The 27,110-nt window shown below is 43.5% G+C and overlaps 1 protein-coding gene across 1 annotated transcript in view; it reads left to right on the forward strand.

Moving 5' to 3' along the window:
* Positions 1–19,378, forward strand: part of stat2 (signal transducer and activator of transcription 2) — a 73,399-nt gene extending 54,021 nt beyond the window's left edge. The window contains exons 21-24 of the mRNA XM_034166688.1: positions 4,214–4,402; positions 15,137–15,191; positions 15,431–15,519; positions 19,138–19,378. Of these exons, the coding sequence (XP_034022579.1) occupies positions 4,214–4,402; positions 15,137–15,191; positions 15,431–15,519; positions 19,138–19,364 (560 nt within the window). The 3' untranslated portion in view covers positions 19,365–19,378. The remainder of the gene's footprint in view (positions 1–4,213; positions 4,403–15,136; positions 15,192–15,430; positions 15,520–19,137) is intronic.
* The last annotated feature ends 7,732 nt before the right edge of the window (positions 19,379–27,110 follow it).

The following is a 27,110-nucleotide window of genomic DNA, read 5'->3' on the forward strand; positions in this document are numbered from 1 at the left end:
TCTATTTTTATTATGCTATGTGAAGTGCCTTGAGGCGATCTCATCATGAATTAGCGCTATATAAATGAATAAATTTGATTTGACGAAATGAGGGACCAGCACCTGCTGCTTTGTCTCAAACTAAAGGCCATGGGGTTCATAATGTTAATATTACATTCTGATAATGATTTTTTTAATTGTAAAAAGTTTAACCTATTTGTGTGTGCATGTGTTTTTGTAGGCAGGTGCGTGTGCAGCTGGACTGTGGTCATATTATATCCCACAGAAGATAGGCAGGCTAATGCATGTTTTTTCTGTCATTGTAATATAACAGACTTTTCCAAATCTGCATTTTTTTTAATGAAAGGGACAGCGCTAAATACACGCAGTTATTTTTAGCATTTGTGTAATGAATTTGCCATAAATGTGCTAACAACCAGTGGCAAGTCAGGGGAGATTGGTTAAAACATTTGATTTTCTTGCAGCAGAAAAAAGCTGCCCTGCTCCTGTCCTGTGTGTCGTCACAGCAGCAGCCGCGCGCTGCTCCCTGTCCCCCTCCCTCCCGCGCGGACTGTGTGTCCGTGGGGAGAGAGGAGAGATGAGCAGAGCTGTGGCTGCTTCTTGACATTCATTCAGATTATGTTTTAGTTATTTTGCCACCAAAACCATCGTGGGTTTATCGTGTCTTTCCCTTTTAAACTGTGAAGTTTATATGTCCTCAGTGCTGATATTTCCTGCATGCACGTTAAGCTAGTTTTTGAGCTCACCTCTTTTCAAAGAATTTGGTTAGCAGCTGTCTTCCCTGATTTAGTTTTCTTTCCCTGTCCTTTTTTTTCTCTTCTTTTTTGAAATCCGGATTTTGATTTTTTTTTTTTTTAGGAAAGACATGTCTTATTTCAGCCTAAAGACTTGGGCTGCAACTAACGATTATTTTAGTAAATGATTAATCGGTCGATTATTTTTTTGATTAATCATTTTTTTTACTTAAAAATATAAACACAACACTTTTGGTTTTGCTCCCATTTTGTATGAGATGAACTCAAAGATCTAAAACTTTTTCCACATACACAATATCACCATTTCCCTCAAATATTGTTCACAAACCAGTCTAAATCTCTGATAGTGAGCACTTCTCCTTTGCTGAGATAATCCATCCCACCTCACAGGTGTGCCATATCAAGATGCTGATTAGACACCATGATTAGTGCACAGGTGTGCCTTAGACTGCCCACAATAAAAGGCCACTCTGAAAGGTGCAGTTTTGTTTTATTGGGGGAGGATACCAGTCAGTATCTGGTGTGACCACCATTTGCCTCATGCAGTGCAACACATCTCCTTCGCATAGAGTTGATCAGGTTGTCAATTGTGGCCTGTGGAATGTTGGTCCACTCCTCTTCAATGGCTGTGCGAAGTTGCTGGATATTGGCAGGAACTGGTACACGCTGTCGTATATGCCGGTCCAGAGCATCCCAAACATGCTCAATGGGTGACATGTCCGGTGAGTATGCCGGCCATGCAAGAACTGGGACATTTTCAGCTTCCAAGAATTGTGTACAGATCCTTGCAACATGGGGCCGTGCATTATCCTGCTGCAACATGAGGTGATGTTCTTGGATGTATGGCACAACAATGGGCCTCAGGATCTCATCACGGTATCTCTGTGCATTCAAAATGCCATCAATAAAATGCACCTGTGTTCTTCGTCCATAACAGACACCTGCCTATACCATAACCCCACCGCCACAATGGGCCACTCGATCCACAACATTGACATCAGAAAACCGCTCACCCACACAACGCCACACACGCTGTCTGCCATCTGCCCTGAACAGTGTGAACCGGGATTCATCCATGAAGAGAACACCTCTCCAACGTGCGAAACGCCAGCGAATGTGAGCATTTGCCCACTCAAGTCGGTTACGACGACGAACTGGAGTCAGGTCGAGACCCCAATGAGGACGACGAGCATGCAGATGAGCTTCCCTGAGACGGTTTCTGACAGTTTGTGCAGAAATCTTTTGGTTATGCAAACCGATTGTTTCAGCAGCTGTCCGAGTGGCTGGTCTCAGACGATCTTGGAGGTGAACATGCTGGATGTGGAGGTCCTGGGCTGGTGTGGTTACATGTGGTCTGCGGTTGTGAGGCTGGTTGGATGTACTGCCAAATTCTCTGAAACGCCTTTGGAGACGGCTTATGGTAGAGAAATGAACATTCAATACACGAGCAACAGCTCTGGTTGACATTCCTGCTGTCAGCATGCCAATTGCACGCTCCCTCAAATCTTGCGACATCTGTGGCATTGTGATGTGTGATAAAACTGCACCTTTCAGAGTGGCCTTTTATTGTGGGCAGTCTAAGGCACACCTGTGCACTAATCATGGTGTCTAATCAGCATCTTGATATGGCACACCTGTGAGGTGGGATGGATTATCTCAGCAAAGGAGAAGTGCTCACTATCACAGATTTAGACTGGTTTGTGAACAATATTTGAGGGAAATGGTGATATTGTGTATGTGGAAAAAGTTTTAGATCGTTGAGTTCATCTCATACAAAATGGGAGCAAAACCAAAAGTGTTGCGTTTATATTTTTGTTGAGTGTATATGTGAGTTTTGCTATTATTTCTTTAAGTGAGTTATTAAAAGGCCTTTATCACACAACATTGTTTGAGCTTGTAACAAAGTTATGATGTTATATTCTTGTCAAAAACATGCCTGGAGTAGTGTTTTGTTTTATTTTGCACACACATACATCACCGACACACCACAAAGATTTCCATCAGGTTTCACCCAATTATGAGCATTTTTAGATGCCTACAGCAACTGTCTCAACCACTGACAACATATTACAGCAAGAGTCCACTAAAGTATTTTAAAGGTCTGACTAAAGTGTAATATGTAATCTTTAATAAGATATTTTCATGAAAAAGACACAAATGTGCAGTTTACTGCATTTTATTTTTTCTTGTGTAAAAATACAGCTTCGATGTGGTTTGACCGAAACAAATTGTCATTAAACATAAATAAAACAGGGATGAAGTGGAGGTGTAAGAGTCACTAGGTGTTCAAAGGAAACGGTTATTTATTTCTATATTTATTTATGTTTATTGTTAGTTGGTTTTATCTTTTCTGTTGTGTTTTGTTTTATCAGGTTCTTTTAGTCTCTTTTTCAGAAATTGTTTTGTAGCATTATTAGTTATGATTACTACTGTTATTATTATTATTATATAAATACAAATTTAAAAGATTACAATTTGTAATACATTTGACTCTTTTCTGACAACAAACGCTGAAACATTAATTATTATACAGAAAACAAATGCACACAAACATGCTGAGATGCGATCAGCTTAATGCTAACTTAAAACATTTAAATCGCCGTAGACATGCTAACGCATTAGCATCGGTCCCGTTTTTAAGTTATAAAATACATCTATCAACTGTTTCAGAAGACCATAACAGGTCGGTTTAACATAGAAAAGGTAAATACTACTCACAAACATATGCTCTTTAGGGTTTTAGCGGGGAAAAAAAAATTAAGATAAATCGAAATAAAAGAACCAACGAAGCAGCAGATCGAAGCATTGCTTCACTGGTTCAAGGTTCAAAGCAAAGCCATGCTGCAGAAACGGTTGAGTACATGGAAGAAACAAAATATTTGCGGTAAAACAAAGTTATTTAGCAACTATTTGATTACTCAATTAGTTGACAACTATTTTAATAATCGATTTTAATTGATTAACTTGATTAGTTGTTTCAGTTCTACTAAACACCTCTCCTCGTGCTTTCAGAGTCTGTTTGGGATATGTGTGTGGCAGCGTGCTGCCTGTGCGCCTGGGCTAAACCATTATACAAATGTGCAGGGGTGGGAAGGGCCCTCAGAGATCTTTCAATATTATTGTTAGAGCAGAATTATGTTTTGCAACATTTATACATTCATTCTAAATATATTCTTTTACAACATGAATTGTATGGACATTAATAACTTGCAATGCAAAAATGTATTTAATGCCAGTTCGTGACCCCCCCGCCCATGCTCTGCGCCCTGGCTATATAGTACCCTTTAACTCCCCCCAATCCAACGCCCCTTGGTGTGCCTTAGGCTGGCCACAGTAAAAGGTCACTGAAAAATGGGAGCAAAAACAAGTGTTGTGTTAATATTTTTGTCAAGTGTATATACAGTGTTGATGTAAATATGAATGAGTCTGTTTTTCATCATCATGACCTTTTTTTCTAGGTGAGCCTGATATTAAGACTGTTCAGCCTTTCACCAAAGATGATCTTTGCCAGATCCCCTTCCATGAAATCATCAGGAATTTCCAAATTTTAGAAGCAGATAATATCCCAGAAAACCCTCTAACTTTCCTATATCCTAACATTCCCCGAGACAAGGCTTTTGGAAAATACTACGCTGAGAAAAGTGGAGGTGAGAGTGCTAATCATTTCTGTGAATAATTTCAGTTTGACATTTAAACATTAATACACATAACTTGAAGCAAGGAGCATTTCTGTAATGTGCACTTAGACAAAGTGCGTGTGTTGTGTTTGGTAACGTTGCAGGTTGTCATCTAATTGCTGAAAGCACAATATCTGGAAGTTTTGCCAAGCAAGTTGTGTTTGTTTCAGCTTGTCTGTCTTGTGAGTTATGGACATGGATTTTGTATGAGTAGGATTTGGACCTAGAAAAAAGGAAAGGCTTGGGGATTTTTTTCATTTCTCCTTTTTTTTTTTTTTGGTTGCTTTGCAGAGGATTGGCAAATGTGCTATGTCACATAAATAACCTTCAGTTCTGTGTTGCAGGTAATTGTTGACATTGCAGTGAAGTCTCAACAGGGGTCAGGGTGTTGCTGAGTTTTGGAAATGTGTGTGTATGTGTTGGGGGAGCATTGATAATCTGTAAACTATTGATCAGTTAATTGTTAGGTTGTCACCAACTGATCCACTCTGTCATTACCATCAAAAGTAACTAAGTTCCTTTGGCCGCTCCCTTCTTTTCACTCAGGGTCGCCACAGCAGATCCAAGGTGGATCTGCATGTTGATTTGGCACAAGTGCTACGCTGGATGCCCTTCCTGATGGAACACCATATTACATGGAGAAATGTGGCAGGGGTGGGAACCAGGAACCTTCTGCACTGAAACCAAGTGCACTAACCACTTGTCCACCACCCCTCCCGATCATTACCATCAGAAGTAAAGACAGATAATTATTTATATTGCATTTTTTCTATCTGATGTAGATTTTCGACACCCTTCATAATGCCTCACATTCACCCATTCACACGCACACACATGCTGCTGCCGAGCTCAGCTGCAGGAGCTAGTTATGGATAGCGGCTTGTCAGCGATCGCTATCCATGGCAATATTGCCATATTTTGTGATAATGTGTGCTACATGCAAACAATTGTTGCATTATTTTTGTTGGACAGGAGAGACGCATTACATGTAAAAATGCCCAAGTTGTTGTGAAAGTGTAGTGACACGGACCCACAACAGGGGGCGCAAATGAGCGGTCAATAGATGAGCCAAAAGGTAATTTAATGTTGTGAAACGTGCACAACGAACATACAGACAATCTCAGAATATAATTACAGTCAAATTACAAAGGTGACGTGTGGGCAGGCTCGAGGATAGAAGACGTCTGTCCTGAGAAGAGCCGGAACCACACGATTTCCGCCCCCACAGAACCTGGTGAATACTGGAGCCGCCAAGTCCCGAATTCCCAGGTGATCACCGTCCCCGACTGTCGGATCTGGTACTGCTGGCGAAGAACAAAGACAGTCAAGTGTGGGTGTGTGTACACCCAGTAACAACAGCGGTGGGAATGCCACCTCCACCTCTCACTCAATATGTTGCAGCGGTCTCAGATGAAAAGGAGCGCCGTCTTGCACAGCCTCCACAAAAATGACCGGTTCTCCTGCAAACACTCACAATAACAGATTTATAAATCTCACAAAAAGGCTGAGAGTATTACCTCCAATGAAGTATGATATCTCGGCGATGAGGTGGAGATGACGTCTGGTCTTTATGGAGTGCGATGATGAAGAATGCGTGACAGCTGTCAGGAATTAATGAGTGACAGCTGTCACTCCCGGCTGTGTCCGTGGCGGCAGCGCCCTCTCGTGCCTGAAGCCCGCACTTCAGGCAGGGCGCCCTTTGGTGGTGGGCCAGCAGTACATCCTCTTCTGGCGGCCCACACAACAGGACCCGCTTGTCCGGGTGTCTGCGGTAGAAATCGGCCAGGAGGGCCGGGTCCAGGATGAAGCTCCTCTTCACCCAGGAGCGTTCTTCGGGTCCATACCCTTCCCAGTCCACCAAGTACTGGAACCCCCGGCCCATTCGACGGACGTCCAGGAGCCGGCACACTGTCCAAGCCGGCTCCCCATCAATGATCCGGGCAGGAGGCGGCGCCGGACCGGGAGCACAGAGGGGTGAGGTGTGGTGAGGCTTGAGTCTGGACACATGAAAAACCGGGTGGATCCGCAGTGAAGCTGGGAGTCGGAGCTTCACTGCGGCAGGACTGAGGATTTTGAGGATCTTGAAAGGTCCAATGTACCGGTCCTTCAACTTGGGGGAGTCCACTTGGAGGGGGATGTCCTTCGTGGACAGCCACACCTCCTGCCCGGGCTGGTAAGCAGGGGCCGGGGATCGCCGGCGGTCTGCATGGGTCTTCGCCCTTGTCCGGGCCTTCAACAAGGCAGAACGGGCGGAGCGCCACACCCGACGGCACTTCCGCAGGTGGGCCTGGACCGAGGGCACACCGACCTCTCCCTCCACCACGGGGAACAACGGGGGCTGATACCCCAAACACACCTCAAATGGGGAGAGGCCGGTGGCGGAAGACACCTGGCTGTTATGCGCATACTCGATCCAGGCCAGATGGTTACTCCAGGCCGTCGGGTGCGCGGATGTGACGCAGCGGAGGGTCTGTTCCAGTTCCTGGTTGGCCCGCTCTGCCTGTCCGTTCGTCTGTGGATGGTACCCAGTCGAGAGGCTCACGGTGGCCCCCAGTTCCCTGCAGAAGCTCCTCCAGACGTGTGAGGAGAACTGGGGACCACGATCTGAGACGATGTCGGTGGGTATCCCATGCAGACGGACAACATGGTGGACCAGGAGGTCTGCTGTCTCCTGGGCTGTTGGGAGCTTCGGGAGGGCCACGAAGTGGGCCGCCTTGGAGAATCGGTCCACTATCGTGAAGATGGTGGTGTTGCCCTGGGACGGCGGGAGGCCCGTGATGAAATCCAGGCCGATGTGGGACCAGGGGTGATGAGGCACAGGAAGCGGTGGGAGTAGTCCTTGGGCCTTCCTGTGGTCAGCCTTGCCCCTGGCACAGGTGGTGCAGGCCTGGATATACTCCCGGACGTCGGCCTCCATAGACGCCCACCAGAAGCGCAGCCGGACAACTGCCATGGTCCTTCGCACCCCTGGATGACAGGAGAGCTTGGAACCGTGACAGAAGTCCAAGACTGCAGCTCTGGCCTCTGGTGGGATGTATAAACGGTTCTTCGGACCTGTACCTGGGTCCGGGCTCCGTGCCAAGGCCTCCCGGACGATCTTCTCCACGTCCCAGGTGAGGGTGGCCACGATAGTGGACTCCGGCAGGATGGGCTCCGGTGGATCCGACAGTGCAGTTTTGACCTCCTCTTCGTGTACCCGGGACAAGGCATCCGACCTCTGGTTCTTGGTCCCGGGGCGATAGGTGATCCGGAAGTCAAAACGCCCGAAGAACAGTGACCAGCAGGCTTGCCTGGGGTTCAGCCGCCTGGCGGTCCTGATATACTCCAGGTTCCGATGGTCAGTGAAAACCGTGAACGGCACAGACGCTCCCTCCAACAGGTGTCTCCACTCCTCAAGAGCCTCTTTCACTGCAAGGAGTTCTCGATTGCCGACGTCATAGTTCCGTTCAGCCGGGGTCAACCTGCGTGAAAAGTAGGCACACGGGTGAAGAACCTTATCGGTCTCTCCGCTCTGGGACAGCACGGCTCCTATCCCTGAGTCAGAGGCGTCCACTTCAACCACGAACTGGCGGCTAGGGTCGGGCTGCACCAAAACTGGCGCAGTAGAGAACCGTCGTTTCAACTCCTTGAAGGCGGCTTCGCACCGATCCGACCAGGTGAAGGGGACTTTTGGAGAGGTCAGGGCTGTCAGGGGGCTAACTACCTGACTGTAGCCCTTAATGAACCTCCTATAGAAATTAGCGAAGCCGAGGAACTGTTGCAGCTTCCTACGGCTTGTTGGTTGGGGCCAATCTCTCACCGCAGCAACCTTGGCCGGATCAGGGGCGACGGAGTTAGAGGAGATGATAAACCCCAGGAAGGACAAAGACATGCGGTGAAACTCGCACTTCTCGCCCTTCACAAACAGTCGGTTCTCTAATAACCGCTGCAGGACCTGACGTACATGCTGGACATGGGTCTCAGGATCCGGAGAAAAGATGAGAATATCGTCCAGATATACGAAGACGAATCGGTGCAGGAAGTCCCGCAAGACGTCGTTAACCAAGGCTTGGAACGTCGCGGGGGCGTTGGTGAGGCCGAACGGCATGACCAGGTACTCAAAGTGACCTAACGGGGTGTTAAATGCCGTCTTCCATTCGTCTCCCTTCCGGATCCGAACCAGGTGATACACATTTCTAAGATCCAGCTTAGTAAAGATTTTGGCTCCATGCAGTGGGGTGAACACGGAATCCAAAAATGGCAACGGGTATCGATTGCGAACCGTAATCTCATTCAGCTCCCTGTAATCAATGCATGGACGGAGTCCGCCATCTTTCTTGCCCACAAAAAAGAAACCTGCCCCCATCGGGGAGGTGGAGTTCCGGATCAGCCCGGCAGCTAATGAGTCCCGGATGTAGGTCTCCATTGATTCGCGCTCAGGTCGTGAGAGGTTGTACAGCCTGCTGGACGGGAACTCAGCGCCTGGAACCAAATCAATGGCACAATCGTACGGACGGTGCGGGGGAAGGGTGAGTGCCAGATCCTTGCTGAAGACGTCAGCAAGATCGTGGTACTCAACCGGCACTGCCGTCAGATTGGGAGGGACTTTGACCTCCTCCTTAGCCTGTAAACCGGGAGGAACCGAGGATCCTAAACACACCCGATGGCAGGTTTCGCTCCACTGAACCACCACCCCAGACGGCCAATCAATCCGGGGATTGTGCTTCAACATCCATGGGAAGCCCAAAATCACGCGGGAGGTAGAAGGAGTTACAAAAAACTCAATCTCCTCCCGATGGTTTCCAGACACCACCAGAGTTACTGGTTGTGTCTTGTGTGTGAGTAAAGGGAGGAGGGTGCCATCTAGTGCCAGAACCTGTAATGGCGACGGAAGCGCCACCAGAGGGAGCCCTACCTCCCTTGCCCATCTGCTGTCTAGCAGATTCCCTTCTGACCCCATGTCCACCAGTGCTGGGGCTTGAAGGGTTAAATCCCCGCTCAGGATTGTGACTGGGAGTCGTGTGGCAATCTGTGTGTGTCTCAATTGAATGTTTTGACCCCCCCTTAGCCCAGTCTCTAAGGGCGAGTGTTGTCGTTTTGGCCGTTTGGGGCAGTTTTTCTGTATGTGCTCCTTTGAGCTGCAGAGAAAACACTCCCCGCGGATCAGCCTCCTCATTTTGGCCCTGTGCGTTTCCCTAACAACGTCAGCAGGGGGAGCTGTTACCCCACGGAGCGCTGTGGTTGTGGAGCGTGGGGAGGGCGGCGCCTTTTCGAACCCGGAAGGGAGAGGGGCGGCGCGTATCCGGTCACGTCCTTCGCCTCGCTCCTGACGGCGTTCCTCCAACCGATTGTCTAACCGTATAACGAGATCGATAAGCCCATCTAAATCCCGCGGTTCCTCCTTAGCTACCAGCTGCTCCTTCAGAACCAACGACAGTCCGTTTATGAAGGCAGCGCGGAGCGCAACGTTATTCCAGCCGGACCTCGCAGCCGCGATGCGGAAGTTGACTGCATAAGCGGCTGCGCTCTCGCGTCCCTGTCTCATTGACAGCAGCACGGTTGAAGCGGTCTCTCCTCTGTTAGGGTGATCAAACACTGTTCTGAACTCCCCCACAAACCCAGTGTATGCTGATAACAACCGTGAGTTCTGTTCCCAGAGCGCCGTAGCCCAGGCGCGTGCTTTACGCTGAAGCAGAGCAATCACATAAGCTATTTTACTAGCATCTGACGCGTACATGACGGGACGTTGTGCGAAGACGAGCGAACATTGCATGAGAAAGTCCGCGCACGTCTCCACACAACCTCCGTACGGCTCAGGAGGGCTTATGTATGCTTCAGGGGATGGTGGGAGGGGTTGTTGAACCACCACTGGAACGTTCATATTCTGCACAGGGTCGGCAGGAGGACAAGCTGCAGCAGCGCCCTGAGCGCTCGCCGCCATCTGTGCGGAGAGAGCCTCCACCCTGCGGTTCAGGAGGATGTTTTGCTCGGTCATTTGGTCCAACCGAGCTGTAAAGGCGGTGAGAATGTGCTGTAGCTCACCAATCATGCCTCCTGCAGACGCCTGCGCTCCCTGCTCTCCCACTGGTCGTTCAACAGCCGGGTGACGCCCCTCGGAGTCCATGACGCTGGCCGAGATATCCTGTTGTGAAAGTGTAGTGACACGGACCCACAACAGGGGGCGCAAATGAACGGTCAATAGATGAGCCAAAAGGTAACAATTTAATGTTGTGAAACGTGCACAACGAACATACAGACAATCGCAGAATATAATTACAGTCAAATTACAAAGGTGACGTGTGGGCAGGCTCGAGGATAGAAGACGTCTGTCCTGAGAAGAGCCGGAACCACACGATTTCCGCCCCCACAGAACCGGGTGAATACTGGAGCCGCCAAGTCCCGAATTCCCAGGTGATCACCGTCCCCAACTGTCGGATCTGGTACTGCTGGCGAAGAACAAAGACAGTCAAGTGTGGGTGTGTGTACACCCAGTAACAACAGTGGTGGGAATGCCACCTCCACCTCTCACTCAATATGTTGCAGCGGTCTCAGATGAAAAGGAGTGCCGTCTTGCACAGCCTCCGCAAAAACGACCGGTTCTCCTGCAAACACTCACAATAACAGATTTATAAATCTCACAAAAAGGCTGAGAATATTACCTCCAATGAAGTATGATATCTCGGCGATAAGGTGGAGATGACGTCTGGTCTTTATGGAGTGCGATGATGAAGAATGTGTGACAGCTGTCAGGAATTAATGAGTGACAGCTGTCACTCCCGGCTGTGTCCGTGGCGGCAGCGCCCTCTCGTGCCTGAAGCCCGCACTTCAGGCAGGGCGCCCTTTGGTGGTGGGCCAGCAGTACATCCTCTTCTGGAGGCCCACGCAACACAAGTAAATCAAAGTCATATTCATTCACTCATATTTTTACTGTGTATGTATGTATGTATGTGTGTGTGTGTGTGTGTGTGTGTGTGTATATATATATATATATATATATATATATATATATATACACACACACATACAGTGGCTTGCAAAAGTATTCAGCCCCTTGGTATTTCACATATTTTAATTTGTTTATGTCATTTCAAATACAAAAAGTAAACCAGGCTTCTCAATATATATATATATATATATATATATATATATAGTGGTCCATCGTTTATTGCGGGAGTTACGTTCTAAAAATAACCCGCAATAGGCAAAATCCGCGAAGTAGTCAGCATTATTTTTGCAATTATTATAGACGTTTTAAGGCTGTAAAACCCCTCACTACACACTTTATACACTTTTCTCAAACAGACATTAACATTTTCTCACTTTTCTCTCGTGTGTAAACACTCTCAAAGTTCAAAACGTAGTAGAAAAATAAGACCAACCTGTTTTCAGGCCCAAACATTTGTTTGAGAAATAAAAATAGAACGTTTTTCTATAAATAATTATGATGGCTTTTAGAACTAACAAATTTTATTTTAATGATCAACCTACTATGTTGGACACATAAAAAATTATTAATAGTGACTGACCAGTATTTCACAGTTCCTCTGATCATGCCTCTTCGTCCTGTCGCGTCTTTTTCCACTGAGTGACACCTCGGTGCAGGTGTCTTTTTCAGAGTGAAGAACACAGTTATGGGTAGTTACGAGGTCTGTCCATAAAGTATCGTACCTTTTTTTTTTTTTTTTAAACTATATGGATTTGATTCATATGTTTTCACGTCAGACAAGCTTGAACCCTCGTGCGCATGCGTGAGTTTTTCCATGCCTGTCTGTGACGTCATTCGCCTGTGAGCACGCCTTGTGGAAGGAGTGGTCCCGCCCAGTCGTCGGATTTTCATTGTCTGGAAATGGCGGAATGATTTGGGTTTTTTTTTCATCAGAATTCTTTCAGAAGCTGTTAGAGACTGGCACCTGAAAACCATTCGAAAAATTTATCTGGCTTTCGGTGAAAATTTTACGGGCTTCACAGAGAATAAGGTCTGTTAGTACAGCTTTAAGGACCCCTTTAAGGACGCTCAGCGTGCCGCGCTCCGAGCTGCGACGACGCGGCACAAGCCACCGGACCATTTCTAAACGGATGGCTCTGTGGATACGAGACCGTCGTGTGCTCTTTCTCTGGTTATCACAAGAGCTGGACATCAGCCATTTTCCGGCACATTTCACTTTTAACAAGAGATTTTGTCATGGAAAGCCGTGCGGAGGCTTCGCGCGTAAAGACCGATTCGCTTTGGAAGCGAGACAAAGGAACACCACCGTTTCAGCGTGTCAGAGGACAAGTTTGGACATGTCCAGCTCTCCACAATTTCACTGATACTTACTGGACTGGTAAGCATTGAAAGCTGAGATAGACATGTCCAAACTTGTCCTCTGACACGCCGAAACGGAGGTGTTCCTTTGTCTCGCTTCCAAAGCGAATCGGTCGTGACGCGTGAAGCCTCCGCGCGGCTTTCCATGACAAAATCTCTTGTTAAAAGTGAAATCTGCTGGAAAATGGCTGATGTCCAGCTCTTGTGATAACCAGAGATAGAGCACACGACGGTCTCGTATCCACAGAGCCATCCGTTTAGAAATGGTCCGGTGGCTTATGCTGCGTCGTCGCAGTTCGGAGCGCAGTGCGCCAAGTGTCCTTAAAGCTGTACTAACAGACCTTATTCTCTGTGAAGCCCGTAAAATTTTCACGGAAAGGCAGATAAATTTTTCGAATGGTTTCCAGGTGCCAGTCTCTAACAGCTTCTGAAAAAATTCTGATGGAAAAAACCCCAAATCATTCCGCCATTTCCAGACAATGAAAATCCAACGACGGGGCGGGACCACTGCTTCCCAAGGCGTGCTCACAGGTGAATGACGTCACCGACAGGCGTGGAAAAACTCATGCATGCGCACGAGGGTTCAAGCTTGTCTGACGTGAAAACATATGAATCAAATCCATATAGTTTAAAAAAAAATAAAAAGGTATGATACTTTATGGACAGACCTCGTATTGGCGCTCTTTTTTCTTCTGGGCGAGAAGATTCTTATAAACAGACACGCAGAACACAATGCGCGTGCTGTCCTTTCGCGGTGCCGTGACTGGCCTGCTTGATGAGGACGCAGAACACAATGCGCTGTTAAAAAAAATAAATAAAAAAAAAAAGCATGCAAAATTGGACTAAAAAAATCTGCGAAACTGCGAGGCACCGAAAGGTGAACCGTGTTATAGCGAGTGACCACTGTGTGTGTATGTGTATATATATATATAAAATTTGTTATCATAGAAATGCACACAGATGGCAAAGCAAATCCATAAATTTAATTAATTGAAACCAGGGATACAACTAATTATTATTTTTTTATTTCAGTTATTCTTTTTTATTTATTTATTTATTTTTTAAAGTGTGATTAATTGATTATCCCTTGGTTAATTTAATAGTAAATCATGGGCATATGTTCTACCAGTAAAGCTCAACCTTGCATTGAAATATTTTGTCAAAAAATCTTTGTTTTACAAGTTAAAGGAAAAAAAAAAAATCTCAACATGTAACAAGATAAACTCCCAAAAATTAAAAAGGCAGTAAAGTAAAAACCAGTTGAAGAAAATCCTGCACCAACCTTTGGCTCTTTCTGAGACACAAAAAGACAGAAAATAAAATTCTAACATATTTCACTGAGCTGTAACTATCAATTGTTTTAATTTTCAGTTAATCTGTTGATATGTTTCAGATAAATCAATTAGTTGTTTGGTCCATAAAATGTCAGAAAATGCCAGAAATATTGATCAATTTTTCTCAAAGCCAAGCAGCCTCAAATTTTTTGTTTTGGCCAAAACCCAAAGATATTGACGCTTAGGATGAAATCAGAGGCATCCCCCCACCGTTCCATGGGAGGATGCCATCGATGAGGCATTTGAAAGGAAGCGACTGCGATATTCCAACCTAGCAGCTGAAGCAGAGGGGCGGGGCTGGAGTGTGAAGGTGTGGCCAGTGGAGGTCGGCTGTAGAGGCTTTGTAGCCAGATCCACCACAAAGTTCCTGAAAGAAGTAGGGATCAGAGGGCAGGCCCAAAGGAAGCTAATCAAAGAACTTGCCACTGTAGCTGAGCGGAGCAGTCACTGGTTGTGGCTGAAACGCAAAGAGGCAACTTGGGCTTCCAAATGACCGCCAGGTGCTCCCCCCCATATGCTGCATGCCCGGGTCTGATCAGCCTGAGATGGGCCAACCTCGGCAGAGGGTGTCTTGTTGTAAGTGGCCGAAACACCCAATGACGTTCGGGGCAAACAACTGAAGATGTGGCATGGTGGTGGCACCTTGTGATCATTGATTCCATCTCATCTAAGAGGGCACCTCCAACAATTGATTTGCTGATTATTTGGGATTTTAACAGTTAGTCCTATTAAGAAGTAAGTTAGAGAATTTGGACATTAAAAAAAATATTCAAAATAATTAATCAGTTGAAAAAAAATACTAACTCACTATTCCTACTAGAACTGATGAAGGTTTTCTGGATAAAGAGCAAAATGTCTTCAAGGAGCTCAACAAGTCCAGTTGACCTGACTCAGCCTACCATGACCTGGATGACAGATACCAAAAGTAGTTGCAGATTAATTTAATAACTGATTAACAATCAGTTAATTGCAGCAGCTCTTACTTAAATTTTTTTTAAATAATTTGTTCTTGTCTTATCTTGTACATTGGTTAACTTAACTGGTTAACCCCCCTACTGCTTCTCATCTAAACCCATTCTCTTTCAGATGACAGCCCTTACATCAAGTACATCAAAACCAAGCTGATGTTCGTTTCACTTGAGTAAGTATAGTTTTCATCCTACCGTCTAGTGTGTTCCTCATTTGAATGAAAATATAAAACCAGCCCATGACTGTTTTGCTTCCCATATATTCTAAATGTGTGCTTTTTTTTAAGATGCAGAATGCATTCGAAATAAGTAAAACAAAGCACTTGCTTGGTTTCAGATGTTGTGCAGCCACAGTCTTTATACGTATGTGTTAGCACCTGCTTGTAATGACTGTTTATCGTTGGTCGTGTAGGAACACACTGGAAGCTAGGTCACCCATGTCTTCTGACATGGCTAAAGGTGAAGTTCTGGAGTCAGTTGGCCTGTGTGGAGAGGCAGCTGGTGAGTCATGGCTCTCCTTGCTGTGCCATCCATCTGAAAATCAAGTTAAAAAAAATCACTCTTCCTTCACACCAGAGCTCTGTTCTACCCTCTATTTTGGTCTAACAATGTATGAAATCTGTCCACAAGAATCTCTCTATATGACAGGTGATGGTTTTGAAATTGAAATGCTGGCTACTTCTTAGTTTGGGACCTAGTTTAGACGTGTATGCACATCATTTAGGAGAGGATAACTCAACTGTTCTAGGCTAATATGACCTCAGTGAACAACTTGGGATATGTGCCAAAAACTCTATCCGGGACAAAAAGCCCGAAAATGACCACACCCTTTTAAAAAATGACTGCGCCCCTTTTCGTCCCAAGTGTTACTTCAAATACAGCTGTGTTTTTGGATAGCTGGGATCTGTTGCTGCAAGTAGTGCAAATGCAAGGGAGGTGATTGCTGCAGAAACCCTGACACTGAATGAGCTTCATATCTGGATTTTGTTGTGTTTACGAGTCTGAAAAAGAAACAGTAATGTGGTGTTATAAGTTGTATTATTGGCTGTTGGGAAATTTCCCTGATAATCTTTAAAAAAATTTAAATCTCCAGATACTGCTGTTTGTTAAAGAAACAACTTGTGTTTTGTGTTTTGCTAACAGTATGACTGAAAATAAAATTTCATTATATTTGGCAAATGTTCGTTTTGTTTTGATGTATAACTTGACCCACTTATTTTACCCATTATCTCTTAAAATATTAAAATAGAAATTTTACACTTTTCTATGCCCCCCCCCCCCCCCCCCAAAAAAAAAAAACATGTACTGGTCATTGTGAACATTTTGAATACCTTGAAATTTCTATAGCTGCTACAGTTTAGAAAATACACCTGTATTTGAAGTAACACTCGGGACAAAAAGGGCGTGGTCATTTTTTAAAAGGGTGTGGTCATTTTTGGGCTGTTTGTCTTGGGTAGAGATTTTGGCACATATCCCAAGTTGTTCATTGGGGTCATATTGGTTGCAGCGTTGGCTCGCAGCCGCCGCGACACTCCGCCACAGGAAAAACACCTCCGTTGGAAGCCTTAAGGACAAGTTGGAACATGTCCAGCTGTTAAACAATTTCTCATATACTCACTCCACTGAAAGCCATCAAAAGCCGCCTGGATTTTACAAATGGTTATCAACACGGAGGTGTTTTTCCTGTGCCGCCGCACCGCGCCGGCTGCGTCCCGACGCGCGGACCTGTCCGCACGTCTTTCATTAAAAAAAATCTCCTTTAACAGTGGAATATCCGGATAAAATGCTGAAACCGACTTCTTCTAAAACTTCTCTGTTCTCTCACGACGTCCTGGATCAATAGAGCCTGAAATGTGGAGGTTTTCAGCTTGAAACAGGCTGACGACGGCGCCTGGGAGTGCTGCACGACGTCTCGCTCCGTGGGAAGTCCTTAAAGCGACAGTATCACCTCAAAATCTCTCATCAGCCGTTAAAACTTTCACCGAAAACCAGCTTAATTTTTCGAACCTTGTCCACTTCGATGGGTCTCACAGGTTTAGAAAAAATTTTGATCAAGCAAAGCGCCAGTCTCTCAGCAACTTCTCAGACAAAGGAATTCCGACGAGGGGCTGGACGACTCCTCCCACAAGGAGTGCTCACAGGCGAATGACGTCACCGACAGGCGTGGAAAAACTCACGCATGCGCACGAGGGTTCAAGCATGTCTGACGTAAAAACATATGAATGAAATCCATATAGTTTTTGAAAAAAATAAAAAAGGACCTATACTTTATGGACAGCCCTCGTACAGCTGTGCAGCTGCATAAATCAGGCTTTAAATTAATTAAATAAATCGTCATAAATTGTACATTCATGTAAATTTTATAGCTTAACTATTTTTATATTTATTTTGATAGCTCCTGTACTTGGATGTGTTGCTGTATGTGGTTAAACGATTTTAAAACATGTTGAAAACCCTGGTTACATGGGAACTGTTTAGCTAGAAGCTACACCACAATGCATTGCACAGCAGTGGTTGGTGGTGATTATGATCCATGGTCTTAGCTACAGTTTACATTTGTGGTACTTAAGGGCTCTTTTCTGCCTTTTAAAATCACAATTATTCATCTACCCAGCTTTGACAAGATCACCACAAGAACCGGCACATAATATTCACAAATAATGCATTAAATCAATATTATTTACAGTTCTCCCAGAAGTCTTTGCATTTCCCCTGTCAGAGATGCATCCATTCTTGACCACTACCGTGGATATTTTGAACACTGCATTGCATATTTTTACATGTACATGATGCCACTCCTGTTGTCACTCCTGCAATGTTACTTCAGCAATGGATCCATTTTATTTTGCTGCTCAAACTGCATCAAGAGAGCTTTCTAAGTTCAGCGGTAACACGAAATGTGTCATACCAGGAAAAACTCTAGCAGCACTTTCTTCATGTTCTGCAGCCAGAAAGTTTTTCACTTGACCGCTTTCTATTCATTTCTAACCATTGTAACAGTTAGAGGTTTTTTTTAAGAGTTTTAAAATCTTGAATAGCGCATTGCCCGTGGAGATCCACAGGTTCTAGATCGGGTAATGTTTGTAAAATAGGTAGCTGACATTTTTCAAGGGTGGCAATAAATTATTGCAAAGTTTCTATCATGATTTTAACTGGAAGTGCAGGAAATTAAAATGCGAAGGATTAAGATATTTCCTTTGTTCCGACCTTGTCTGGTTACCAGGGACTGATTAATGGTGATATCAACGTCCATTGTTCATTTTTTTAACCTAATATCCCTAATTTCTTAAAAAATATTAGTCCTATTAACTTTTTGTTTTTGTGACATTCATCCTTGACCCAAAACACTTAAGCATGCCAAACAATCTCCAATTTCTCAGTGATTGAAGGTAAACACATGCACGCATACACATACAAAAAGGCCACTTCACTTTTAATACATAGAAAATAGTTGCTTTCCTTGACTCTTCTCTGCAATCTCTGCAGACCTTTTGGGCGTTTAACTGTTGGAAAAGTCATTGATCTTGCATCATTTTGCATGTGGTGAGCATGTACAGAAGATTTCACCTGTTGAGAATTGGTTGAAGATGACACCGACTGCACTATTTACTGGACTACTGCTACAGTACATGCAGTCTCACCTGTTTTTTTCTCTCTCAGTACATTTATTAGTACTTTTGTAATTAAAATGTGTGTGTGTGTGTGTGTGTGTGTGTGTGTGTGTGTGTGTGTGTGTGTGTGTGTGTGTGTGTGTGTGTGTGTGTGTGTGTCATTTTTTGAAAACCATCTCTTGGAAAAACTAATGGAGGTTGTCTCATATTTGGGCCAATATGCTACTTCATGTTATAGTATATTGTGAAAATCAAGTCAGCTAACTTTAGTCATTATAAATGGTAATATATACAGTACATAGGCACAATGAAATAATAAATGAAAATCAAGATATGCAAAACACCTTTTCTTCTTCTGCATGTCTCTGGAGCCCTGGTGTTTAGTTTTTTGGGCTGAGCTTCACACCCTGTTTGTCTCTTTCATTTGTCCACTGAAAGCCTTAACAGCAGAAATAAAACACAGTTCCAAGAGAAACCAACTTTCTCTTGTCCCTTTCTCTGCTGTCAGGTCAAAACGAAGATACTCTTCTTCTGGAGTCAACTGAGGTGGCCTGGCCTGACCCCATGCTGTCTGGCTCCACTGAGTCTCCAGACGAGGACTTACTGCTGTATCTTAACAATCCCAACATGTTTGTTGGCTCCAGTCTATTCTCTGATGAGCAGGATGCGCCAGATTATAATCTTCAAGAAGTGACTCCTCTGTTCCCACAGCCATGTGGAAGCATGTTCCAATAAACAGTTTGTTTATATTTAAAGGTGTCCTAAATGTTTTTTGCTGCCATTGCATAGAGCACTAGTTCTGTTTTCAATCCAAATCTTCTCTTCTTGGCCACCTATTCCCAAGGCAGTGCACATGCAGAGATATCATGCTCTAAAGGTGCATCCATAGCCAGACCGAGAATATAAACACAGGACAGGAAAGCTCAGCGCACATTCTCTGCACAAAGGTGCTATTAAACCACTGAGGGCCTGACTAACTAAGATCCCAGATAATGGGGGTTGAATTGCGTGGATCCAAACTTTTTTTGTATTGGGGTGGAGAAAGTTTTGCGAGTGATTTACTAAACCTTTCACACCGGTCAAATGTAAAGTAGTGTTTTGTTGCATTTAGAGTATGCCTGAAATGCACGCGTACTCTGCGTTTTTCCTGCGTATCGAGAAAGAGAGCGCTGTCTTTCTGTCTGCTCTTTTTTTGAGACTGCTGCTGTTTGTGTTCTCTGGATTTCGAAAGAAATCCATTTTATGAATTGAAAGAATGTAACCATGTTTTCTGATCTGCATTTTAATGGATGGATCCCTGGCAGCTCATGCACACACGCTGGGCTGTGTGGATCATTTATCACAGACTGGCGCACATTGGATCACACGTGTTGCGTGGATCAAACCTGTTCACACGCGAATCTGAAACCTTTTCACACTTGAAGTCATGCATCTGTAAACTGCTGCCTGGTTTGCACAAACTGAGGCGCAGTTTGCTCTGATCACCGTGTTGGCCCTCAAAAGCACCAAGACAATGAGGGTGATTGAGCTCCTGCAAAGCCTCCCTACTGTGAACAAATACACAGCCATCAATGATCGTGTCAGCACTCAGCATCGCCACTGCAACGAGGGTGATCACACTCCTGCAAAGCCTCTCCATTGCAAGGCAGTGCTCACAGACTTACATGCAGAAGTGCAGACTTGATAAAACAGTGAGCTTTAATCGTACAGTGCTCTACGCAGAAAAAATTAAACACGTTTAATTTCTTCTGCTTACTGCTGTGTTGGGGAGCCAAAACTTGGCGCTGAGCTGTGTAGAGCTGCATAACTCAACGTACGTAGTAGGTACACCACAATGCGCAACTCTATGTTTGCACCAGTGTGAAAGGGGATTAAGACTATTTGAGCAGTTGCTAGTGAGCAGTAACTTGACTTAGACAGGCAGTATGTAAATGAGGGGTTTGTGCAACTCTTTAAATGTGCCCGACTTTTACAATGAAAGATTTTTTATTTTTAATTCTGTGTATGAGGCGACAGCAGTGTCTCTGCTGTTAGAACAGTCTACAAGCACAATGAGTTAATACCAAGCTTTCAAATATGCAAAATACAGACTTGGTGTCTGCACTGCAAAAACTGTCCCTCTCAAAAAAGACAAATAATCAGAAATCTAGCAAATTGTCTAGTATTAAGCAAATAAATAAATAAAATAAAATAAAAAATAATAATTAAAAATAAAAAATTACTTGGTTAGAATTCTCAAAACTAGCAAAATGTCTAGGCACTGAATAATCAAAATGTGCCTTAAAACTAGACAGCATTCTTACACTCAACAAAAATATAAACGCAACACTTTTGGTTTTGCTCCCATTTTGTATGAGATGAACTCAAAGATCTAAAACTTTTTCCACATACACAATATCACCATTTCCCTCAAATATTGTTCACAAACCAGTCGAAATCTGTGATAGTGAGCACTTCTCCTTTGCTGAGATAATCCATCCCACCTCACAGGTGTGCCATACCAAGATGCTGATTAGACACCATGATTAGTGCACAGGTGTGCCTTAGACTGCCCACAATAAAAGGCCACTCTGAAAGGTGCAGTTTTATCACACAGCACAATGCCACAGATGTCGCAAGATTTGAGGGAGCGTGCAACTGGCATGCTGACAGCAGGAATGTCAACCAGAGCTGTTGCTCGTGTATTGAATGTTCATTTCTCTACCATAAGCCGTCTCCAAAGGCGTTTCAGAGAATTTGGCAGTACATCCAACCAGCCTCACAACCGCAGGCCACGTGTAACCACACCAGCCCAGGACCTCCACATCCAGCATGTTCACCTCCAAGATCGTCTCAGACCAGCCACTCAGACAGCTGCTGCACAAACTGTCAGAAACCGTCTCAGGGAAGCTCATCTGCATGCTCGTCGTCCTCATCGGGGTCTCGACCTGACTCCAGTTCGTTGTCGTAACCGACTTGAGTGGGCAAATGCTCACATTCGCTGGCGTTTGGCACGTTGGAGAGGTGTTCTCTTCACGGATGATGCGAAGGAGATGTGTTGCACTGCATGAGGCAAATGGTGGTCACACCAGATACTGACTGGTATCCCCCCCAATAAAACAAAACTGCACCTTTCAGAGTGGCCTTTTATTGTGGGCAGTCTAAGGCACACCTGTGCACTAATCATGGTGTCTAATCAGCATCTTGGTATGGCACACCTGTGAGGTGGGATGGATTATCTCAGCAAAGGAGAAGTGCTCACTATCACAGATTTCGACTGGTTTGTGAACAATATTTGAGGGAAATGGTGATATTGTGTATGTGGAAAAAGTTTTAGATCTGTGAGTTCATCTCATACAAAATGGGAGCAAAACCAAAAGTGTTGCGTTTATATTTTTGTTGAGTATATTTTAAGATTAGTCTCTGTCTTAAAATAAGGAAAACAACCTTGTTCCTTTGTTTGGATGATTTGAAATCCATTGCCTTTCCTTGTTACTGGTTAAATACAACTTGATATGAGCTGGGAAAACTTATTAATAAAAAGTGAGATACATTTTCCCATAATAAGAATTTACATTTTTTTCTTACGTAAAAATGCTTGACAAGATTATTTTTCTATTTAGACAAAAATTAAGTCAAATTTTAATTAAACAAGTTTTTTTTTTTTTTTTTTACTTTCTTAGATATCAGTTTTTGCAGTAGGTGGTGCATGTGCAAACGTCACCTATTTGCATGTTCCTTCCCACAGTTATTCACACTCAAGTGGACAAACCCCAGATTGCATATTCATAAATGCAAATGCATGACAATATGTGCTATTTTATGTATTTGAAAGACAATCCCCAGTCTTATCTGTTAGTAAACTAGCATGTACTTTTTGGTAAGTGTTATGGTGTTTGCACAGGTTTTAAAAAACTTAAGTAAATCAGGCTCTTAATCTTTACAGAGAAAATAGTTGGCAGCTATATTAATATAATCTGTCATTTAGGACACCTTTAATCAGACTACACTGTTCCATTCAAATTGGTGAAGGGTGACACTTGCCAAAAATATTCATGATGACTGATAGCATACATGTTCAGAAATATTGTCCTTTGAAATGCTTGACAGCTAATTCAGTAAATAAAATGGCTTTTGCAGTGTTTTGTGAAATGTTGCTGTTCATTTTTAACTTTAATCACACTATCAGATCTATGATGTTTGCCAGTGCTGTACGCTGATAAGCAGCTCCACACTGATATTACCACCTCCAAACTTTACTGTTGGTATGGTGTTTTTGGGGTGAGATGTATTATGAATTTCTGATATTTAACATTTAGTCTGACATTTAACATGCAGTATGCAATGATGTCTGCTCTTAAAATGTTACTCAACATGATTAACTGTTTGCCTTGTACACCTGCACATTGTGAACTTGTATCACACACATCATGCCTACTTTTGCTGCACTGCACAGAGAAGAGCACATAATCTGCTGACACAAAACTACTACATGCCCACAAATGTTCATGATAGAAAAGTCAGTGAAAAGCTACATCTCACAGCAACAGGTGCACATTGAGAGACACACACTTTAGCATATAAAAACCACACCCTGACGACAGTGTGAGACTGACTGCAGAATGCTAGAAGTGAATTAAACTTAGAGACATCTGGTAATATTTTGGCCTTAGTCTTTATTCTGTTGTCACCTAGATAATGGATAATTCCACTACAAACTTGGTGTCAGAAGCGGAATTCCTCGAGTGACCGTCTGGATGGTGTGGACGGAGGTTGGCCACCCGAACATGACATTTGGGGTGCCCGATTTACAGAATATTGAACATATGAAAGAATGTTTTAATAAATGGATGAATTAAGCGAAAATAAACAAATAATGAGGAAACTACCATAAAATACAGTCGAAAGACAAAACATATATATCCACCACATCATCAACATTAAAAACACCCACAAATAGCCTTCCACCTCCACACTTGCATCCTGTTTCTTTATTTAGAAATAGATTTACTGAGAAAAATGGTGACGTGTTTAATACTTATTTTACCCGCTGTATACTAATCCATTTTGGTGCAGACTTTACAGAAGATGCAAGTATTCCACATTTGATATTTCAACAAGAAAAATAATATATTTGAAGGTTTTTCCATATGTGCGTGAGGCTGTATGACATACAGGAAGACCTTCTTCTCCATATGTAGATGAACACGTGCCTACACATACAACCCACCTCAGAGCAAACAAACATTTTCAGCACTTAAAAAGTAATACAATGGTTTTAAGATCAGAATCAGTCAGGAACTTGAAATTTCCTAAATTGGTGAAATAAGACCTGATGTATGGCAAAGGAATATCCTGTTATGTTGTAATCACGCCCAAGTGTGATGTAAATGAACCGCAGCAGAGACACCAGAAATACTATTGATTCAAATTTGTTGCTCCAAGGAAGGTAACAAAGTTTCTACTTTTCAGGATGTAATTTATTTTATAATCTACAACAAACATGACTAAACAATCATGAAAATCTTACAGTTATACATAAAATTATCAGAAATGTTAGTAAGACGGATGTTGAGCTTAACGAAGGCAATCTGCAAGGGAGCAGCACGATGGATTAGTGGTTATCACAACACCAAGGTCCTCGAATCGCTTCCCTGTTGGTCCCCTCTATGTGGAGTTTGCATGTTCTCCTTGTGGAGTGTTCATAGATGGAAGCAATCCATTTTTATTTTATGAAAATTTAACCAATGACTGAGACATAAGTATTTGTGCTCGTTTTTGTGTTACAAATAACTCACACAAATATTTTGAACAGTTTGTGGTTGCGTGGTTTGGCTATCAAATGATAATCAACAACCACCACCATAAACTAGCACTGCGAGTAATTGGACCACAGTAGCTAGCTAGCTAGCACAGCTGCTACCCAATAACAATAGTTATTTGAAAGGATTGTATTTGTGCCAAATTGTTGCGTTACAGCAGTGTTGATCAGTTTTTAGAAGGGCTACATTTCAGTTTGACAGACTTAAAAATTGACAGGGCATTGCAAGTTAATTGCTGTGATTTTGGAAACTTCATTCTGCAAGGCTGACACAAATTCCCTTCTTGCTTATCTGTCTGTGGCAGTGGTAGTGTAGCAGACCGAAAGGTCCCCCTAAAAGTCGGTCCCCCTGGTTCACGGATTAACACCTCGTTTCTGCTTCAAACTGCACACCAGTCATCATGTATCTCAGCAACAAATATCTGAAGCTTTTGTAAAATAGTCATTTATACTTAAATTCAGCATTATTTCATCATAAAGGCAGCGGAAGTGATCAGAGCTGCTAGCTGATGCGTTCACTGTCCATCTGACATTTCGCCTCGTTTCTGGTTAAAACGGCCTTGTTTCTACGTAAGACTGACTTTAGAGTGATTTTAGTGTACCTTTATCATCTGATAGTTAATAATCCCATTAATCCATTTGATTGCTTTGGGTGAAGAGACTCCATCTTATACGTGCTGCTGTAGTCTAAAATGATGCATGCGCAGATGCAAAAGATGGACCGATTTTTAGGGGCGGGCCGTTCGGTCTGCGACACCGGCCCTAAACAATATGGCAGCCCTAACCTCAAAAAAGCATCTGAAAAGAGGAGTATGTGACACCATTAGGTGCCAATTCGGTGGCAAAGCCATGATGTACGCTTCATGTGATAAATCTCTTTCCGGACCCAAACAAACTACGCACGTGGGTTTCTCTACAGCGATGGCTGAGCCGGTCACTTTGTTTACGTTGACAAACTTATTTTCTTGTGCACCAAAATGGGATAAAAAGGCCTTGAATTCGTTTGATTCTGATCAGGTGATGTCTGTAAATGTTGCAAATGGTACAGGATGCCATCTGCCATTAAAGGCCACAGAAGAAGAGAGGGTGTGTTAGGTTTATGTCACAGAAGCACGTTTTGAGGTCGGAGCGCATTTCTGCCTTCACAAAATGCCTCAAGAAACCACAAAAAATGCATAAAAGTACTTACTTTACTCATAATTGTTGTCAGTATGGCTAAATTGTCGGACTCTGACCCACTGATTAGGCAGTCATGGTAGGTGGTCAGAGCCGTTATCGCTGACCACAAGCTAGCTCCGGCACAATGCGAACTGAAGAATGAATAATTTATAGATTCTTAACGATACCCATCCCACTTGCATTCATTGATCTAAATTAAATACTTTTGCGAAGGTGACATTAACATTATCTGTTGGGTCCACTTGGCAGTAACATGTCTAATATAGTCGTGTTTATTTACCTTACTCTACTTTTTTCTTTGCTATTAGTCAGAAACCTATAGAAAGACAAATCCGGCAAAATTTCAGGCCGATTGGTGCACATTGGCACACAACACTGTGGCATTCTTTCACTGTTTACACTGCACCACAAGAACCAACGAGTGGGTCTGGAAGGAGATTTATCACGTGTTGTGTTACGTCAGACTTTGCAACCGAGTTCTGCAATATATAGTCACCGTGTTGTGTGGAGGCGCCAGCTCCCTTGTGGATTTGAGACGGTTAATGATGTGTGTAAAGAGTAAAATAATAAACACAACATGAACTGTAACACAAGTAGACAAATAAGCTTACACCTGTGTTATAATATTTTCTTAGCTATTACAAGCAGGGAAAACTTTAGCTTTGCTTAACCACATGACATTTGGATAAAAATGTGAACAGCCGCTGAAATTCAGTCAATGCATATCAAAATGATGAGGAGAAACTCTGTTCAAATCCTCTACCAACTAGTATTCCCACCCCAACAAAACACAGTTTATTTTGGGTAGGTCAGTTTAGGTGACCCTCACCCAAAAATGCCTTAGGAATTAGCAACGCATGGATGAAGGCACGTTAACACTGCTATAGCTACTTGATGTAATGCAACGAAAAAAAAAATTCATCATATTATTTTTCTGTACCTCTCTCTTGGTCCCGTTTTTCCTCCTTTTTTCCTCCCCTGGGCACCAAGGGAAGAAATTAAATAAAATCCACATCACGAAAATGTGACTCATTTCGTGATGGGAGTACCAAAAAAAAGCATGAGACTTAAACAATGTCAGAACACTAGTACAGAACAGTTGAACACTTCAGGGATTATGTTCTTTTTCTACAATTATACCACCAGCTTGGAGGCACATATTGGCATATTTGAAGGGAACAGAGCTATTCAAGAGAATATAGTACAATGAAATTTCCCCCATTTTTTTGTTCTCCCCTCCTCTCCCTTATCGCCACATTTCCATATTAATATAGCATACTTCAGATTCCATTAATGCTCTGAACCCATACAGTTGGTGGCGGTAATGCATTTGTTTGCAAACGGCCAATAAAATCGAAAGAAGAAAAAACTCCTCTCGTAGTGTCCCACTGAAACAGAGTGCACTTGCTTTTGTGCCTGTTAGGTGTATTTTATGACAAACAACTGGAATAATACAGCTTGTGTGGTGAAATGCCCTATTAGATAACCTAAGACGTCCCTTT

Source organism: Thalassophryne amazonica, chromosome 3, assembly GCF_902500255.1.
Source record: "Thalassophryne amazonica chromosome 3, fThaAma1.1, whole genome shotgun sequence".
NCBI classification, from domain to species: Eukaryota; Metazoa; Chordata; class Actinopteri; order Batrachoidiformes; family Batrachoididae; genus Thalassophryne; species Thalassophryne amazonica.